General features: G+C 42.6%; 1 protein-coding gene across 5 annotated transcripts in view; it reads left to right on the top strand.

Annotated features, from left to right (window-relative positions):
* The first annotated feature begins 6605 nt into the window (after nt 1-6605).
* Nucleotides 6606-14754, top strand: part of ppfia4 (PTPRF interacting protein alpha 4) — a 72286-nt gene continuing 64137 nt past the window's right edge. For all 5 annotated transcript variants that reach the window (XM_044023246.1, XM_044023243.1, XM_044023244.1 and 2 more), the window contains exons 1-2: nt 6606-6935; nt 7101-7410. In XM_044023246.1, the coding sequence (XP_043879181.1) occupies nt 7144-7410 (267 nt within the window). In that variant the 5' untranslated portion in view covers nt 6606-6935; nt 7101-7143. The remainder of the gene's footprint in view (nt 6936-7100; nt 7411-14754) is intronic.

Below are 14754 nucleotides of genomic sequence, written 5' to 3'. Positions count from 1 at the left end.
TTTCACTATTTTTACAACTGACTAACATTTGTGAATATTAATATAATTGTTTGTCTATTTATGCATTTTCAAAGACTAACTGCTGCCATTTGGTGTGGTGCTGTATAAATAAAACCATCTTCTATCTGAATTTCTTTAACTGCAACAAAGGTTTACATACTGTATATTAGGGCTGTAACTATTCTTCAATTAACCAATTACTAAGCAATAACTAATTTAAAAGTCAACTATTTTATTTTAAATTTGATTAATCACAACAATACATTTGAGAACATAATTTTTGAGGGTTGGAAAAAAAGCAATCAACATTTTCTGACATTTTATGGACCAAACAACCTTGATCGAGATTAATTGAGAAAATAATAAACAAATTAATTGATTATGAAAATGATCGTCCGTTGCCACTCACTCTACTATATAGTGACAAAATCTTTGGGCTACAACATGTGTACATATGTAATTATCTTGGATGTTTTTCCTCAGATGTGTGAAACCTTTCTCTGTTTAATGGCTGATGTTTTATAGTCAATATTAACTACACAATATTTACCACAACAAATATCGATACTGACTGCTCTATGAATCCTTAAAAAGAACTCGACCATATCGTCAAGCTCCAGTGTGAATAATGACGAATGCAAAACAAATTGCATAACAAGCAGCCATAGTTGCCAAGTCTGCTGAGAGATAAGCCGCTTGTTTTGGGTTTGTTTTTATAAGCCCGGTTGCTTGTTTCTCTCGCGAGATCTGGCAACTAGACTTGCTTGAGTTTACATATACAAGTTTCACCTGAGTAATAATATGATATCTGTTATGTGATTCTATTCTAAAGCCGCACAGCAAGGCTCTCTCGAGCACAACATAACATACACTAGTTGACCGTAGTAAGATTAAGTAAGAAGACGCCCTTAAAACGCCGCAAAACGAGGTTGTAAACTGTTATCGCTTCTGCAAAGTGCAGCAGCGATAACAGTGGGCGTGCTAGCTAGCTTGGTGGCTAATGTAATCGTAACACACCTGATTCCGAACAAACGTCCCCAGCCTTAAACTTCAGCCGTTTTCGGTTCCCTTTCTTGGGCATGTCGACACCAGTGATCTGCGAACGCCTAGGGCTGTGAGTCCTGCCATGTCTCTATGGCGAACTGAGGTAGAGAGAAAGAAAGAAAAATGAAAGAGAAATTGAAAAATGTTCCGCCGGGATCTTCAGCCATCATGGAATGACGTGATGGTCGTCTTCTTCTTCTAATAGGGTTTCGGCAGACTGTGCGCAAAATAGCGCAATGCTGCCCTCCGCAGGCACAATGTAACCATTACTATATGTTCTCATATAAAGTCCAATAGGACGTAAACCTTTTAAAACTGCTATCCCAACAGAGTAAATGTTTTCATCTGATCAAAAAATTACTTAAAAGGAATTAAAACACAAAATCCCAGATCTGAAAGGTCTCTGAACAACTGTTGTATATCTGATACATGAAGAAAATGACGTTTCCACAAACCACATTCACATTCGCCTTCAAACAGCCTGTAAGACTGCAGTGGCCCAGTCTCAGTGTGCTCAGGACAACATAATCCCTTTGCCAATATTTGATCGTCCATATCTTACTTTTTCTGCAAAGACAAATAATGCCTGCCCTTCTGCTCATCCGTTCCACTCTTCCTGCCACTGAAAACCTTCTCTTTGCCACTCATATCTCATATCTATTATGTCTCTTGAGGACAATTTCTTTGCCAGATGGTCTGGGATTTCATTCCCCTCCATTCCACAGTGGCCAGGAACCCACACAAAACAAACATGACAGCCTGACTTCTCAGTCCTAAACAACACAGAATCTCCAGAATCGGGTCAGGGTGGGCCCTGCACGTTCCTTCCTTCAGAGCCACATGATATGCAAACACTCTTTTTAATTTATTCTTGGCCACATACGTATACCCCTATTCCAGTCTTCTCAGACACTGGATTCTTTGATGTCAATCCGTTGTGTAAATTCATTAAATTGGTTTAAATAAATGCCCGTATCATTGCTATGAATACTTGTACCTATTTCTAAAAGTTGAATTAAAACCGCAGGGTCAGAGAGAAACCAGAAAAGAATAGGTGACCATAGAGAGCTCACAATATCTTGCTCCAGCCCAAAGCTTACTGACAGTTGCTTTATAAGATATCTAGATTTCTTTGATATGTTCAAATATTTTTTTTGGGGTTTCCTCCACACGCTATAGCAGCTGTTCAGTCCACTTATGTCTTTGGCTGAAAAATAAACCGAGAAACTCTAAGTTAACATAACAAACTGAGACTAAAATTTGGAAAAAAAAATTTCAATCCTTGAGGACAATCAAAGTATTGTGATTGTATTTCTTTACTGATTAAATATGAAGCGTATTAATCTGATATTTTATTTTTATACTGATATGGACCTACATATTGTATATTAAAAGAACGTAAACTAAATATAACGATATTGAAGATTTCTCAAAGAACCTGCAGCTCAAATACAGCTAATTGCCAGCTAATGCACGTGTTAGCAGCTGCCTCTAAGACTTCAATAATAACCTGTTATAGAAAGAAGGCACTCAAAGAGACCATTAACACTGACAATGTTACCAGTCCAAATGCGAAAGAGCTCCTGCGCTGAGGTGTTTGATAGAGAGTGCTGCAGGCCATTACAGCATCACAGAGTGGCTGATGACAAAATTGTTGTCGAGACCTCAAAAACACATCTCCGAGGACTAATTCCACCAACAAAATTAGTTTCCAGAGAAATCGCTGACCAAAAAAAATGACAAGGTGTTGCACTGACCTCTTGCCACCAGGAAGTACTCCCTGACAAATGAACTGATGAACTGCCAACCCAACGATTGTCTCTCTCCCTCTGAGTTTAAAAAAGGTGTTGCAGGAACTGTCAGGAGAAATTGGGTGTTTTTTTGTTTTTTATTTTGGGCAAAAGCTCCCACGTGTGAGTGTGTGTTCGGTGTAGTCGAATATCTTACAACCACTATGTATTCAGAGACTTACTCTTCTGGTAACAGGGATTATTGATTTCACCTTCGAGGAAAAAGTTCACCAAGTTCTCTCTGTATAACGCGGATGTTTGTAAAAAAATAAAAATAAATAACCCTAACCCTCATTGTTGCTTATCCAACCAGTGCCAGCCCAAGTCTGTATGGGGCCCTAAACTGAATTTGATAATAATCAAGCTACTCACCTCAGAGTAGCTTGATTATTATTGATTCAAATGCAGCACTATAAATTGCATTATTATAGTTGTGTTATTTACACCAAACCAGTGTCACTCTTGTTTTTTTTAAAGGGCAGGAAAATCACAAAAGTGGCCCAGTATTAATTTGCAAGTTCATACAATGTGAAACACTTTTCCATCATACAGTTCTAGCGCTACTCAGCTCGACTCGACTCTACTTTTCCATTAGTGATAGTACATTTTCTGTACACTACATGAGTGATCTTCAATTCCAAAATAAAAACCAAATAACTTACGCTCTGATTCCAACCTACAACTGAGTACCTAAATGAGTAAAATCTGGGTAATTCTCGGATCTTAGCGATTCCACCCACAGTCAACAATGACTCATAAATACTGACTGAATCACTCCTGGTTGTGTTTAAGTTGAGCAATAAGACAGTAGTACATCATGTGAAGGTCCAAAGATATCAGAGTGGAAAAGCTGCGGGTAAAAGTTTGTCTTCAGAGTCTTCTGCCAGTAAGCTTTACTTGGCAGAACAGTTTCCTGGCTTCAGTTTTCAGTCGGCAACAAAACTACTTGGATCAGTTAGAGGGAGAACAAAATAAAAAATAAAATAAATTGGCATTTTGGGTTAAAACAGACCTTTTCACAATGTCAACCACTTTCTGGCACAAAGTATTCCAGGCAATCTTCTGCCATGTGCAAGCAGAGAACACTTGATTTGCAGGACTCCGTCAGCTGCAACCACTAGGTGGCGACAAATAGCCATGGCTGTTTTGTTTTTTTCACCAGGCAGTAAAGCTTTGGAATGCAGGTGTCAAGACTCATATATAATCATGCACAGATGATATGAATCTGGATTATATTATACCAAAATCACAACGCACACTGAGTAAATTAATACACTTTTAATTCATGTGTAAGAACAAACTAGTAGGATTATAAGGAATTACTCTTAAACTGAAAACCTAGGAAACATAGTCACTGCTCTTCAGTCCGTATCAGACGTCATATATTTCTACACAGTATGGCTGTGTGAATTAGGAAAAACAAGTTTAAGTTGCTGTTTTCTCTGACTGACACTGCAATTGCAATTTGATTTGTGATATAATCAAGTCAAGCTTCAGTGTAATATTCTCTGTAACATAGATTGAAAATCTGATGGAGCATTACCAAATGGCACCGTCAAAGAATACTAACTAAACTCTAATACAAAGAAGAGATTTTGTCTTAGCAGTTTCCAATCAAAACTAGAATAATTAAATGCATTTGTTGATTTGGGATAAAACTGATTTTTTTTTTTTAATTTCTATTACGTGGTGAGGAAAATAATCAGGCCCAAATCTTTAAAGTGTCCTTATTTGAAGGACACATCATATCCAGGGCTTTAATTCACTGAAAAGTATTACTGTTCAATAAGAAAAGCTTACATATTAAGGTAAATGTCAGTCCCTGTAAACTCCTGAGTGAATAATCCACCTCTGTGGCTTGAGGCTGATGCCACTAGAATGCACATCCAGTCTCTGTCAGCTGTCAGGTCACGAACGTGCTTATTGGTGCTGATGAGGAAAGTCAATTAGTCGCCTGCATTTTGCCAAGTCAGGGTCGGGACTGAGCTTAGTGCTGTAACATGACACAGTGGTTTAGATGATGATTATTATAGTGGACATGAATGACTGTCCATCTGAGGTCAGTTCTCTCTGGTTTGAATATACACAAATGGAGCGAATCACTCTTAGTGTCTGATTGTGGGGGAGTTGGCCCCTCGTTTTCAGACTTGCAGAGACAACTCCTGTGTGTGTTTGTGTACCTGGTATTCCTTATATTGTTGGGACATAAAGCTGTTTACAAAGTCACATTATGGGCACTTGTCTTCCTTGTGGGGACAAAAATCAAGTCCCCATAACGTAAATAACTATATTTTAGGGCAAAGACATGTTTTAAAGTTAGGATGGATTAGGCCAATAGTAATTATGGTTAAGGTTAGAGTAAATCTCGAGTCAATGTAATGTCCTCTGAAGTCATGGAGACCAGTGTGTGTGTGTGTGTGTGCACGTTCGTCATCTCATTAGGACATTTTCTGGCATAAACTTTGACCTTGTCAGGACCAGTAGTCCTCATGGAGGCCAAATCCTGGCAGAACATTACTTCTGAGGAAATGGTTCAGGGCCATATAGTGGAAGAGTGGCTAGCACTGTTGCATTGCAGCAAAAAGACCCAGGTTCACTACCAGTCGGAACAAGGGTCTTCTGCATGGAATGTGCATGTTTTCCCATTGGGTGTGTGAGTTTTCTCTGGGTTCTCCCACAGTTCAAAAACACTATAGAATAGGGAATAATTGGACACTCTAAATTGACCGTAGGTGTGATTTAAGAGTTGTTTGTCTCCTGTGTTGGACAGGTGACCAGGCTGTACCCCACCTTTTGTGACCTGTGACCCTCATGTGGAGGATAAAGCAGTAGACGAGTGGGAGTGAAGTATTCTTTTTAGTGGCTCTATGTGTTTCTGCACTTGCACTTGCCAATATGACCAACAGAGGCCGACAGAGGCTTGTCACGTGAATGGGGTGAAGTCTGCCATCTCTGATTGCCTTGTTAAGTTTAGTTGGTTAAGTTAAGGGATAAGGCTTTGTTTGGGCTGTCCAAATGGATGGAAGCAGTGTCCTTAACAGAATGGTCCTCACTTTCTGTCCCACATTAAAGGGTGTGTGGTTCTTTTGTGAGGACCAAGCTGAGGGACATTCATCACAGGGATCGAGGACATTTGGAAGTGAGGGCTGTTTAGTGAGACCTGGGTTAAGACCTTGTTTTAGGGTTAAGAGATGGGTTAAACATTCGGTTGTGATGGTTACAGTTGGGGTAAAAGCCTCATGAAAGCAATATCTCTTTGAGTGTGTGCACAGAAATAACTGTGCATGTGTGTGTGTATTGTTGTATGCATCTTTGTGAGGACCAAAACACTTGGTCGGGAGTGAGGACACCTTAAAAGTGCTTTTTAAGGGTTAAAGCTTGGTTTAAGGGTCTGTGTGTTTGTGGTGAAGACCAGCCCTAGGACTTTAGAGGGCTGTTTTTCGTGAGACCTGGGTTAAGACTTGGTTTTTGGGTTAAGATTAGTAAATGCTTTACATCTATAAGTTATCTATGAGACATGTTTGCTGGTCCTCATGTTTTAATCACCCCCTACAGGGACTTTTTGAGGGTTAAGAATTGGGTTTAGGTCAGCACTAGGGTAAAGGTTAGGGTTAGGCATTTAGTTGTGATGGTTAAAGTTAGGGTAGAGGGCTAGGTAAGGCATTATATCTATGAGTGTTCTCACTATGAATGCTGCGCAAACGTGTGTGTATATGTGTGTGTGTGCAGGAGGAGGAGGAGGAGGAGGAGTAGGAGTGAGCGTCAGTTCGGTGCTGCTGGTGTGTGGATGTGCAGAGATGGAAGCAGAGAAGGCGGCTGCAGATAAGACTCGCGCTCACTGTCCCCGGGACTAAAAGCACGCAGATTAATCACCGTCTCCACCTCGGATGTCGCCTGCGATGATCGCCGTCTCGCTCGCGGCCACCTCCCCTCCAAACGCACCCGTCCACCTCTGAGCTGTCAATCATATCGCGCCGGGGATTTGTACATGTGAGTGCATGGCGCGCCGGGCAGGGCGGATCTGCTCACTGGGTGAAGAAACGCCGGTTAATATGGATGAAAGGTTGATCATCATCTCGTCATTTCAATCACTCTGATTAGGTAAGGCGGTGTAACGCACGTTTGGGAATTTATTACGAGGAAACCAGGCGCGTATCAACGGCTGCAGAGGTTGCCGGTTGCTACAGGGGCGTTAAAAGGCCCTCTTATCAGTTAATGTAAGTCTTTTATCAGGCTCGTAACCCTATCCCCCTTCAATCCCGACAGCGACACTGTCCTGTAGCGTTGCCCTGACCACAGAGCGGGGACGATGATGTGCGAGGTGATGCCCACCATCAGCGAGGGAGACTCGGCTGCTCCTCCGAGAGGAGGCACCAGCGGAGGCGGCGTCCCCAACGGCTCCGAGCAGGAGGCCAACTTCGAGCAGCTGATGGTCAACATGCTGGACGAGAGGGACAAGCTGCTGGAGTCCCTAAGAGAGACGCAGGAGACGCTCATTCAGTCTCAGACTAAACTGCAGGGGGCGCTGCACGAGAGGGACGCGCTCCAGCGGCAGATCAACGCCGCGCTGCCTCAGGTGAGTGTGGGAGAGGAGCGGAGGCCGAGCTGGAGACGAGGGGTGACACAGATGTGATGCCTCTGTTCGTTGTGTAGTTGCATAGGACACACTGAAGTGACAACAGGAGGAGACCTGTGAGAAGGACAGGTCAGTGTGGGATTCAAAGCTCGGAGCCCACATAGGTCAATTAAAGGTGCAGTGTGTAACATTTAGGATCGAATACACGTCCCATAAGCACGTCTGTGTATAATTTAGGGTTCCCACGGGTCCTTGAAATCCTTGAAAGTTTGTGAATTTTGAAAAAAAATCGCCCTAAATAGACATGGGTTGTTGAAAGTGCTTGAATTTTGTTCAAGAAGAAAATTCTGTAGATATTTAGGTAAATGTCAATGTCCCATCATATGCTGTATGCACATTCGGCCCTTTAATTTGAGGGGGTTGGTCCTGGAAAGTCCTTGGATTTGATGTCAACCAAGGTGTGCCAACCCTGATAATTACTTTAAAATAAAAAACATTTGTTGTTTTTGGCTTGTGCCTACATGTTTTGAAGGTACCTGCAAGGACACACCAGCCAGAGCATATGTTCGGTGTTTAGAAGTGAAAGTTTAATATGCTAATGAAGAACTACATAATTTCATATACGCAAAGGCCACTGTAGTTCCCCGACGTACCTGATAAAGGGGGAGTTCTCTGTTGTTTTACAATCTGCAGTCTCACCATCAGGGCTGGGTCATGGTTTTTCACATCCACGGGGAGCCGCTTCATATTTCTGCAAATGCGTAAATGCCCACGGTTCCATTCATACTTAAATAAGGGTTTGTGTCAGTTTAGTGTTCCATGAATGCATACTCCAGCTCACATTACATACCAGTAGTGCCCTCATTTGTACGTCCTTGTATTGTTTGAGCACTGATTTGTGCATGTTTGGGTACCAGCAACCTCCTTGCATAGCCTCAAGCATGTTTCCATGGTTACCATCTTATTTGTTGTCTCTTTTGACCAAAATAAAAGCGTGCCACCAAGTGAACTGAAAAGTGTTGTGCTACAGGGAGCATGTGCAGCTTGCCTATACGGTCTGCATGGAGTCAAACTGGTGGAGTACTCGTAGGAGACCACCACATGTCACACGGACAATAGTGGACTCAGAAAGTGGTGGACATGGTGGTTAGATATCACTAATTCTTCACTGGAACTGTCTTGGTTTGTGTTGAATTGATTGGAAATTTTGGAGGAAGCAGAATGAAGGACATGGTAAGGAGCTTAGTGTGGGTCCTGCTCTGTGAAAGGAGATCTTGGCTTGAAAAGAATCTCTTGACCAGATCCAGTTACAAGACATTTGTGTTATATTTGCTTAGTCATTCTTTCATTTGTTACTTCATTTTCTACTGGTTATCTAGTTCAGGGTCACTGGGGGAAAACTGGAGTCAGCTGACTAAAGCTGTGTATCCGTCATAGTACGCTTTGGTTTGGAATCATACGGTAATGTTGGGGATGTCAAGTCCTGGGTCAGGTTTGCGTTTCGTCTGTGAACAGTCCCTTTATTTGGTAGGCCGGGTGTGGGCTGTGCCCGATGGCCGTGTCAGCAAGATACGTAGTGTGACGTCGTACAACAACAATAAATCACAACATCAAATAGTCACAACAGACAACAGTAGTGGACGTCCAGCAGCTCTTTTGTTCCAGCTCGGTTTGTGGCTGTTTGTCTCAAAAAGACGTCAAGCTTTGTGTGAGGAAAGACATGTGTGTGTCCATTGAAGAAAAAGGGATTGAAGTTTTTCTGTTGCCCATTCAGCTGACTGTCATGGCCTTACCGTACCAGTTTACTCTGGTACTTCAAGGGAAGGGTGCCAAAAATTGAACTGTAGGGGCTGGTTATTTTTGGTACTATTTCCTAATTGAAAGCAGGGGTACGGCCTACACAAGTTGCCAGTCCATCACAAAGCAAAAACACAGAGACAGAAGACCATTTAAATCAATTTAAGAATCTCCAAATGACCCCACTTTGCATATCTGTGGACTGTGGGGGGAAAAGCAGGAATACCCCCAAAAAACACCACACATAAAAGCTGTTGATCGCACCAGGATTCTAACCTATGACCTTCTGTGAAACATTGATGTCACCACCCATACATTGTCATATGTTTCATGTTTATGCTTCCTGTTTCCAAATCATGGACCAGGTGATTTTAATGCAGAAAAAAAACATGTATTGCTCTGCAGAGATTTGGATGGAGCCAGCAGATAAATCCTAATTTATATAAAATTAAATGGAAAGATATCTTAATCGCTTTATTGGACAAGAGCGACACATTTCAAAAAAAGCTCACTCGAGCTACATCTGAAAAAGTTCAGCAGTATTATCTCATTTGTAAAGGGGTTAGTAGTGCAGAGCTGGGCTTTCAAAGTCTATACCTTAGCTGGGAAACCCCTCAAACACTCCTCCTGCATGTCTTCATGAGAATAAATGTGAAGATAATGGGGATATACAGGCATATGCCACTTCAAAGGCTCATGGTGGCAGCATGCCAGGAGGACGTGAATGTCTAGTAGGTAGAAATGGTAATGTAGTAGGTTTAAAAGTGTGTGGGAGGTATAGGATGGAGCGGTTTGATCGTAGCGAGGCTGGGCCCAGATGTGGAGAGCTCTGCTGTCCACGGACGAGGGCAGAGCACACCGTTATCTGGATTTAAAAAAAAACCTTACCTCTGTCTGTGGTGGCCTGTCTGTCAGTGGTAATGGGAGTGATACTGGAGCTGAGTGTAAACTGGGATGTCACTGTTTGTGTGTGTGTGTGTGTGTGTGTGTGTGACAGAAAGAGAGCTGAGGGAAATAAGGGCCGGTGCAGTCACCGTGCATGACGACAATGAAGCTTCAGCACATAGAGCTGTGTTACCCTCTGACCCTGTTCTAAATGTGCGGTATGATGTCACAATACAATATGTGTGTTTGTGTGTGTGTGTGTCAGAGAGAGAGAGAGAGGGGGAGAGAGAGAGAGGGAACGATGCTGACAGCCTCACTGCAGCCTCTTGTGGAAGAAACATGGCTGCTTGCTAGTACAGGGCCTTGGGCTGCTTGCTTCTGCACATGCACACGTCTGTATGTGTGCGTGTGTGTGTCTGTCTGTGTGTGTGTTTGTGTGTGTCAGGAGGCCAGAGTGGGAAGCGGGTGTCATGCTTCTTTTCCAATCCTCTATGGTTCAGCGTAATGTTTTATTCTGACTATAATAAAAAAATATTAGTTATACAGACATAGACCTGGAGGACATTATGCAGATATTATGACTGGTGTATTTTATGCATAAGCTGTCTCACGCTCTCTTAACTCTCTCAAGACAGCACACACAAACACGCTCGTGCATACGCTCACATGACTTACACAGCAGTGGTCATTTCCACAGCGGCCACATAGCAGCAGCGATGATAATGATGCAATGGACAGTGGGTGAAGCAACACAGAGAAATGAGAAAGTCTCAGTTAGGATGGACTTCTGCTCAGTTTTTACTGTGAGAAGAGCCTGGACTCGATTCATCATTGGAAACTGAAGAGTGCATCTTGTAGCCATGAGGGGGAAGTGTGGAAAAAAAATAACATACTGTATCTGATCTCTCAAGTTTGGGTGTGATGAATATATTAGAGTGGTGTTGTAGCAGTTGCGGATGCTGCTGACCCCACTATCCTATATGTGTCAGTGATAATTAGGCCGATTCCCAGCTAAGCTCAGCACGATCATAGCTGGTGTGTTTATTGCCCTGATCTACAATACGACGGTACGGCTCCCTGGATGCACTTGCTGTCTCTTGTGTCCTCCGGTCAGTCACGTGTAAGTGTTGGCTCAGCAGGGCAGCCTTTTTGGCCCCAATCTACGCATTTGTCTATTTCAACAAACGTTTGTTTCCTGTATTAGGTGTGTGCCACATTCACTGTACTCAAGCCTGGATAAAGTGCGTCAGGAGGGGCGAAATCTCTGTCAAATCAAATATGCGGATCATAGGGAGAAGCTGAACGAAATGTCTTTTTACCTGTATTAGGTGTGTGCATCTGTGTGTGTGTGTGTGTTTTGTAATGTCTTCTGTAGGTTTCCTGAACCCATGGGACTGGACTGACCCAGAACTGTCAGGCATTTTTCTCCCTCTCTCTCTTTTCATACACATACATGCAGGTTTGCACAGCTATTCTTCTTACGACACTGCATTGATTTCCATTCACTTGGACAGCCTAAACTAATGTTGTGTTTCTATTATGGTACAGTTTGGTTTGGTACAGTACGGTATGGTTTGGAGTGGTGAAGCCCTGGGTTAAGCTTGTGTTTTGACTGACAATAGTACCTTGACTTGGTAGGCAGGGTGTGGCGCCGGTCTACCTCCACTCTGACCTTATGGCCCTTTTCCACTATGGTCCCAGCTCGCCTTGCCTAGCCACAGCATGGCATGTAATGGCATGGCACGGTTTAGGTTGCATCTCCACGACAAAAGTACCTGCAGTGCTGTCACTAAATACACCTCTGTTAAATATTGAGATTTTAGACATTTCCCTGGTAATTTTTGGAGATTAACTTACGTTTTTAGGATTTTTAGGAAGTATTTTTAACTTTAACTACAGTTCGGCTTGATTCTTGTGTTGGACGTCCCCGGAGCAAAGACACCCGTGTGACACATTCACTGGACTGAAATACAGCGGGAGGTTTTATGCAGCTCGCACTTGGAACCTCGCCAAAGCAGGTACTAAAAAAAGTACTCAGTACCAGGTACTATGTTGGGGGAAATGCAACTTAACTGTGCCATGCCGAGGCGAGTAGAGCCGGTGGAAAAATGCCAATACTGGTGGTGCCAGTCATGTGGAAAGGTTGGGGCTGGTTTGGTATTTTGGTATTATTGGTAATGGTAAATGTAAAAATGACATACCATGCTGTACTGAACCAAACCATTCCACTGGATGGAAACATGGCTAAAGTGTTACCTTAACCATTCCTAGTTAATACCTAACCCTAACCTTAACCTAAACACAGTTCACACCTTAGCCCTAAACCTATCAGTTCCTCAGAAATGAGGTTCTGGTCAGGTTTTGGTCTCCATGAAGACGACTGATCCTGACAAGGTCAGTGTTTACGCCAGAAAAAGGTCCTTAAAAGGCAACAAATACAAGTACGCACACACACAGAGTATACACAGTCTAGGATGGATATGTTCATTAGCTACAGAGAATAGGGTTTCAGATTAACATGTCAACCCATTACGGTGCATAATGCTTCTAACACAGCCCTCAGAGATGGGCTTGTCCCATAGACAAATTAGGTTTTAAACACACACAGACAGCGACCTATATATGCCTGCTTGCACACACACACACACATGCTTACACACATTCATCATAGACACACACACACACATGCAAAGGCCCGTTCCCTCCTCTGTGTGGGAAAAACTGTTCTGACACTGTCAAAGAGAATGTGTTAAAAAAGAATCTAGGGGATGGCTCTGTATCACTGAGGCTGATAGCAATATCATAATGTTGAATTTCTAGTGATTATTGGTGTTGATGCATTTGCCACCTCACTTTAATCAGCCATTTAAATAACGTCACACTCCAGCTGTGTGGCAGCACCCCGGTCACATGACGATAATAATTTAGCGAAGCATAAACTTCATGTTCAGGGTTTACAGATCATATCAGGTTTTCTTTTTCCAAGATCCAAACCAGTGATGTTGACCAGTATGGGATGGATAGCGAATATCATATCATCTCACCCCAAAAAGAAGCAAAGAAAAAGGAGCATCCACACAAAGCACTTGTGTGTTATCAAAGCTATATTTCCCACAACCTGGTACGGTTCAGTTCAGCTCTCTGTGGTTCAGTTTGGAATGATTATTTGTGATCTGGCTTGTGCTCCCGTTGCAGGGTGTGTAGGCTGGATGGCGAGAGCTGCGTCAACTATGTAGAAGGCATACCAGCGAGACACAGTGTAGCCCGCCAATAAATACAAAGAAGTGTGAACAAAAATAAAGAAGTATACTGTCTTAAAGCGTAGTGTATTAAAAACTGCGCTTGTGTTTTTCCCAATTAAATTCTTCTTGTTGCCTGGCAGTAAGGATTTTCTGTTCACCAGTCAGTGGACTGCAGTGTGTTGAGCTCCACCCTTTAGGTGCCAGACCACTGTGGCAGGAAGGCTTTAAATCGTACGGATGTTTAGGTAGATTTTACAACTTTTCGAAATGCAAACACCTGCGCAACATACCAAAATGTACTCCATGTTCTTCCGCTTTATCCTCCACATGAGGGTCACGGGGGGAGCTGTGCCCTTCTCAGCTGACATAGGGCGATAGGCGGGGTCACACCCTTGATAGGTTGCCAGTCCAGTCTATCACAGGGCCACATATATAGACAAACATCCACCCACACTGACCCAGAAGAGGAAATGTGCATAATAATGACTCATTTATATTTGTAAAACCTAGTATAATTTTTCTATGATTAACGTATCATTTCAAAAGGGGGGACAGCCCATAGTTAAGCTGTAAGGGAACATGATTTGTAACTGAGGGTTTCTGGTTCAAGTCTCTGCTACGTCAAAGGCTAGGGTACCCCTGTGTATGGTACACAATTCCCATTTCTCATTATTAATTCGACACTCTGTATTGACCACAGCCACGGGGGGTGGGGGGGCGCACATCCAGTGTACAAGCCTGGATAAATGTCATGGTTGTGTCAGGAAGGGATTAAAAGAAATCTCTGCCAAATCAAATCAAATATGCGGATCATCCGTTGTGGCAACACATAGAGAGGGAGAAGCTTAAAGAACCAAAAAAAAACAAACAAAAAAAACACATGTTACTTCCAAGGGATGTTTATCAAATGAATTTCAACTTCCTTTTATCTTAACAAAGTTTGAGAAAATGTGTTTGGGGACCCAAAAGAATCTCCTACGACCCATCTGTCTTTGGGAGCCACTGGTCTAATCATCTCCTCCCACAGAAGCAGATTTGAATATGACAGTATCAGTGACACTTTGTGTCAGTGCTACTTGGTGACGGATTAAACTCACTCAAGTACAATGCAAAAAACATTTTCACATAATCAGGAAAATTCCCTAAATTATATTTCTATCCTTATTTTTTTGGAAAGCTGTTTGTGTCTTTATGGTGAGATGTGAGTCTCGTGGTGATTCTGATGGCGTGTAAGAGTGTGCAGGGTTGTTTGGACACCTGTTCCAAGCGGACACAACACTGGCTATTTTTGCCAGCATACAAATATACACACACACACACACACACTGCTGCTCCTCCAAAACAACAACTGCCTCTTGTTCTAAATTCTAACCCCTCTGTCCTCACTGGTACTTACAGTGCACACCACTGTTTTGCATTT

The sequence above is a fragment of the Solea senegalensis genome, linkage group LG4 (assembly GCF_019176455.1).
Source record: "Solea senegalensis isolate Sse05_10M linkage group LG4, IFAPA_SoseM_1, whole genome shotgun sequence".
Classification (NCBI taxonomy): Eukaryota; Metazoa; Chordata; class Actinopteri; order Pleuronectiformes; family Soleidae; genus Solea; species Solea senegalensis.
This window is presented reverse-complemented; position numbering and strand designations above follow the sequence as displayed.